This window comes from Quercus robur, chromosome 8, assembly GCF_932294415.1.
Source record: "Quercus robur chromosome 8, dhQueRobu3.1, whole genome shotgun sequence".
NCBI classification, from domain to species: Eukaryota; Viridiplantae; Streptophyta; class Magnoliopsida; order Fagales; family Fagaceae; genus Quercus; species Quercus robur.
The window spans coordinates 2,197,630-2,203,898 of NC_065541.1; the positions used below are offsets into that span (position 1 = coordinate 2,197,630).

The following is a 6,269-nucleotide window of genomic DNA, read 5'->3' on the forward strand; positions in this document are numbered from 1 at the left end:
ATACTGTAAAAATTAATTATAATATTGTACTGTTTTAGTCATGAATATTGTCAAAACTAATTTTCACAATAGATGATCGAGTCGAATTGATAGGAAAATTATTTCAAAATTTAATACAAAGTAAATCATAAATAATTTCAGAATTGAAAAGAATGTCAAGTTTCATTTTAATATATGATCGAGTTGAAATGAATTAAGAAATAATTATTATTTGCATTTTATTTTGTTTATATTTTGTAAAATATTGATGCTAGTTTGGATTTGCACATATTAATTTAGTTTTGAGTTTTTGTATTTTTTTTTTAATTTTTTATTCTTGAATGGTAAAAATCTTTTTGTTAATACTTTCAGGCCTTAAAGATGAAATCTTGGTTCTGTCCTTGTTTAGACTTTAGATAACAAAGCTACTTCTCATTGCAACTTGGTAAACAATAATAATAAATCCTTGTAGCAGATGAAGCATGAGCATCAAACTTGTCTATCAATCATTTTCTTTTTGATACTTCAATCACAAAGTACAAGGAAAAAAAAAAAAAAAAAGAGGAGACAGCCACGTTTAATTTGCATAATGCTGCAGTGTTAGGAACATTGATGTCACTTATCGGAGCATCCATTACCCAATTGTTAGTCCTGTTGCCATTGCCAATATATCTTGCTTGTGAAGACCAGTATGCCATGCACAGATACATTTCTTTAGAAATTAAGCAAGCACCGTAAAACCTCCCTTGATCCAAGGCATAATATATGTTTAACAAGGATATACCAGTTGCTTATTTATCGTTCTAGCAGCTCAAAAGACATTGACAGAGTTAAGAATTTATCTTAGATGACCATATATAAATTTATTTGTGTATGAAATCTAAAAGATTAATATACAATACAATTTAATAATCAATATACAAATTAAATAAATATTAAGATAGTAGTATTAAATATAATAAACAACTACCAAATACATATTAATATAATAAAGTAATAAACAACAACTAAATACATGTTAATATAGTAGTAAATTTTACTCAAGTACATTTATAATGTGTGATATATAATATATTGATTATTATAATAACAAATAATATATTATAAGGAAAAACAAAAAAAGTAAAGTATCTGGGAAATAATGGAAATTGGGAAAGTGGTCAGCCGGTCAGGGGCACAATGCTGCACAGGGGTGAGGGCCTGTAAGACCGTACCTGTGGGGCCCATGTGAGACACATGTTTTATGTGCCGGCGCCTACGAAATTTTTCCGAGGGCATACACAGACGCTTCAAGGCTCAAGGCTCAAGCTTGTCTTTCTTTTTCTTGTCTTGTCCAGTCACACTCACATAGAAGCTTTATAAGATTTTACTTTTTACATTACAAATCAATAGCAGCCTAAAAAAAAGCCCAAAGGAAAGAATTGAAAAGAAAAGAAGAAGAAGAAGAAGGCAAACGGAGAGAGAGAGAGAGAGAGAGAGTCAGCTGTGGTGGCTTAGTGTGGTGAATCAACATTCAATAAAGTCTCTGACCTTTCAATTTTTCTATTGTTGTGGTACATGTAAGCGCTAGATGTGTTGGTATAAAATGTATATTCTTTTTTCTTTTATTTGTTGAGGTAATTGTTAAAATGCCTAAATGTTCATTTTAAAAATGGTAAATATCGAATTATTGTAATTGTTTGACATATATATTTATTACTAATTGGATTATATTCTATTTAAATGAAAGTTTATTTATTTTTAGACTTTTATTTTAATTATTAGATTTTTAGACTTTCTTAAATATATATGTATATTATTAAGTATGGGAAGCCAAGATGATAAGGTTCATAAAAATTTTCAAATTAGTTAGGATAATTCCAAAAAAAAATTTCCGTAATCTTTTTCAAAAAATTTGGGGGGGGGGGGGGGGGCCTCGGTCCTCAAGTAGCTCCATCACTGTCGAAAGATCAACCTAACGAGAAACTTCCATAATAGAACACATCCAAACGTAACAATAGTGCTAGAAACATAACATTTTTCAAAATTGCTGACTTGGAATGTTGTAAATTACTAGAATAATATCACTGATCTGGATCCATTATTGATACTATTTTTATTATGGATAAATCATAACACGCCCTAATAGTATATGTGAAAATTATGTTGTCCAAAACTTCTTGTTCCAGAAAACGTTGGATATCACATGATGGGGCAGTAACTTGGACTCGGAGTATAATCATAGACTCTCGATTCATATAACATGGGATATGGTGCATATTGAGGGCAGATGGGTAACTGAGGACAGCCACAAGAACATGTTGAAGATGTACTTTCGGGTTTGTTTGGCTTCTGAACTTCCGGTTTTGGTTTCTCTTCTGGTTTTTTATTTGCCTTCACTTCGTCCACGCTCCATAAAGCGGCATAGCAAAGCTTCTTCCTTAATGAGCAGGTCAAGTTAGCAGAGTCAACACCTTCACCAATCACTACCAACTGATCTCTATCAGACCCTTCTATGGCCACCGAGTTCACACCTGTAAAATTAATGAACATTGTAAGTACCTTCTCCATATATAGTTACTTAAAAGCCAATCTCTCTCTCTCTCTCTCTCGTGGTTAATGCTAACCATTTGCTTTGCAGGCAATCTTCATGGCCTTTCTTGTGCATTTGTCACAGTTCATTTGCACCTTGATCACTATTTTTTGCTGTAACATAAGATAAAAAGCACAGAATTTAGTTCTAAATTTATAACACACACATACAAACACACATTATACCAAAAACTTTTGTTGTTTCTTAAAGACTATATAGATACAAATAAAATCAAGTTTCAGAACTCGCTTGTTTTGCGTTTAAGGTGTAACGAGGTTTAATTTACCTTCATGTTTTAGACGAAGCAATAACAGGCGGATTTTGTGAGAGAGCTTTAATGACTAATGAGCTTAACCTGTTTCTTTTGGAGAAAGAAATAAATTGTAAGTCTATTTATAAACGTGAGCCTAGCTAGCGGAGTATACTTTGACTAATCTAGCACACCGAAAAGGATTAATTGTTATCTTTTTATTTATTTATTTATTATTATTATTATTATTTTTTAGAATAACCGGCAGAATTTTATATAATGAAAGAATAAATTTATACAAGAACAAGGCAGCATCAAGGAATATCAAAGAAATTGTACTAGCTATGAGCTTTCCCTTCACCTATCAAAAATAAACAGCAGCTATATGCAAGGATACATCAAGGAATGCCAAAGAGAAAACAAGACTAACTTACAATTACTCAAAACAAGCTTCCATAATTAGCTTCCAAATATTCTAAAGGCTGCAGCAGACCTGGCTAGAAAAGAATTTATTTTTGAGTGAAGGATAATTGTTGTACATCTAGGACTATATTTCCGTACATTGCATTTATGATTTTTGTAATTACTTATTTACATATATATGTTAGACGCCATGTTTGATTAGCTTCTAAATTGCTGTTGAAAATATGAAGAACTGAGGACAAATGGTAATTTCTACAATTAATTATGTGTTTTCCCGTTAAAAAAAAAAAAAGAAGAAGGTTTTATCAGCTTATAATTAGGGGTGACAATTTTTATCCATATCCATGAACCCACTCATTATCCATCTAATTTGGATAAGTCTTAACCCAACTCATTTAAAAAATTTTGGGTTAAATGGGTAAAGACCCATTAGGTTATTTAATTATATGGGTCTTAATGGATAAACCTACTAATACCCACTAAAACCCATCTAAAATTTAAATAAACAACATAAAATCTAAATTTCTAGAAAATGACCAAATTACCCCTAAAACCCAAAAAAAATGATCAAAATACTCCCAAAACCAAAAAATGACCAAAATATCTCCGAAACCTAAAAAAATGACTAAAATACCCCCCAAAATCTAAAAATTACCAAAATACCATCAAAACCAAAAAATGACCAAAATACCCCTAAAACCCAAAAAATGACCAAAATACCTCCAAAATCCAAAAAATGACCAAAATACCTCTAAAACCTAAAAATTACCAAAATACCCCCCCAAAACCCAAAAACTTACCAAAATACCCCCAAAACTTAAAAATGACCAAAAAACCCTCAAAACCCAAAAAATGACCAAAATAATCCCAAAACAAAGAAAATGACCAAAATACCCCCAAAACCCACAAAATGACCAAAATACCTCCAAAATCTCTAAATTGAGCAAAATACCCCCCAAAACCTCTAAAATTTCCAAAAAATTACCAAAATACCCCAAAAATACCTTGACTAAAATACCTCTGAAACCTAAAAAAATTACCAAATTACCTCGTAACCTAAAAAATTACCAAAATTCCCCCTAAACTTAAAAAATGCCTGAAATACCCTAAAACCTAAAAAATGACTAAAATACCCCCCCCCCCCCGAAACCTAAAAATGACCAAAATACCCTCCCCCAAAACCTATAAAATGACCAAAATACCCCCAAAACCGAAACAAATGACTGAAATACCCCCGAAACCTAAAAATTATCAAAATGCACCCTAAACCTAAAAAATTACCGAAATACCCCTAAAACCTAAAAAATGACTGAAATACCTCTGAAACCTAAAAAATTACCAAAATACCTTGAAAGTTAAAAAATGATCGAAATACCCAAGACCTAAAAAATGACTAAAATAACCCCAAAACCTAAATAAAATGACCCAAATACCACCAAAACCTAATAAAATGACCGAAATACCCCAAAAACCTAAAAATTACCAAAATACACCCTAAACCTAAAAAGTTACCAAAATACTCCCAAAATCTAAAAAATGACCGAAATAGCTCCAAAACCTAAAAAATAATTGAAATACCCCCGAAACCTTAAAAAATTACCAAAATGCCCTAAAACCTATAAAATGATCGAAATACCCCAAAACCTAAAAAATGACCAAAATAAGCCCAAAACCAAAAAAAATTATCGATAAAAACCCCTAAAACCTAAATTATGACCAAAATACCCCTAAACATGTAAGATGACCAAAATACACCTAAAACATCTAAAATTACCGAAATAGAAGTTTAGGGTATTTTGGATGTTTCGAGGATATTTTCGACAAATTAAAGGTTTAAAGAGTATTTCAGTCATTTTATAGGTTTCGAGGGAATTTTAGTAATTTTTTTTTAAGTTTTACGGCTATTTTAATCATTTTTTAGATTCTAAGGGTATTTAAGTCATTTTTTAGGTTACGAGGGCATTTCTATCATTTTTTAGGTTTTAGGGTTATTTCTATAATTTTTAGATTTTTTGGTTATTTCAGTAAATTTCTAGGGTTCAGAAGTATTTTGGTAATTTTAAGGTTTTGGGGTATTTCGGTAATTTTTTAGGTTTTGGGGGTATTTTGGTCATTTTTTGGTTTCAATGGTATTTTGGTCATTTTTTGGGTTTCGGGGGTATTTTGGTAATTTTTTGAGTTTTGGGGGGTATTTTGGTAATTTTTTGGTCATTTTTTGGGTTTTATGGGTACTTTGGTCATTTTTTGGGTTTTGGGAGTATTTGGGTCATTTTTAGATTTCAAGGGTATTTTGGTAATTTTATTGGGTTTTGGGGGTATTTTGGTCATTTTTTAGGTTTTAAGGGTGTTTTGGTCATTTTTTAGGTTTTGGGGGGTGTTTTGGTCATTTTAGAGATTTTGGAGGTATTTTGGTCATTTTAGTGGTTTTTAAGCATATTTGGTGATTTTAGAGATGTTGGGGGTATTTTCGTCATTTTAGAAGTTTCATGGGTATTTTGCTCATTTTAGATATTTTGGTCATTTTAGTGGTTTTTGAGCATATTTGGTAATTTTAGAGATATCGGGGGTATTTTGGTTATTTTAGAGGTTTCATGGGTATTTTGCTCATTTTAGAGATTTTGGAGATAATTTTGGATGTCCAAGGGTATATTGGTAATTTTGGAAGTGTAGGGGGGTATTTGCATCATTTTAGGTATTTAAGGGTATTTTGGTAATTTTGGAGGTCAAGAAGGTATTCAAGTAGTTTTAGAGGTATTTGGATTATATTGGGTTAAATGGGTGGGTTACTAATTAAATGGGTTGGGTTGGTAATGGATAATTAATTTATATATAAACTGGTCATAAATGGATAATTGTGTAATTACACACCTAATCCATTTATGACCCAACCCGCCCATTTGCCACCCCTACTTATAATAAGCCATCATATTTACAAAAATATTAAGAAATTTTCAATCAAGACTTTATGTGCATAATCACTTCTTGAAGACAGTTTCTTCTCCCAAGATAAATAAAATAAAATAAAATAAAAACCCTCTTGAAGAC

General features: G+C 31.2%; 1 protein-coding gene across 1 annotated transcript; it reads right to left on the reverse strand.

The window, feature by feature from the left end:
- Positions 1–2,160: 2,160 nt before the first annotated feature.
- Positions 2,161–2,843, reverse strand: LOC126694045 (heavy metal-associated isoprenylated plant protein 47-like). Its single transcript, XM_050390069.1, has 3 exons — positions 2,838–2,843; positions 2,586–2,664; positions 2,161–2,492 (listed from the first exon to the last, which is right to left on the reverse strand). Exons 1-3 carry the CDS (start codon positions 2,841–2,843, stop codon positions 2,161–2,163), a joined length of 417 nt encoding a protein of 138 aa, XP_050246026.1.
- Positions 2,844–6,269: the final 3,426 nt, after the last annotated feature.

Coding starts and splice junctions, on each gene's coding strand:
- LOC126694045 (XM_050390069.1), bottom strand. Junction 2,493..2,585: donor GATTGCCTGCAAAGCAAATG/GTTAGCATTAAC, acceptor TTAATTTTACAG/GTGTGAACTCGGTGGCCATA.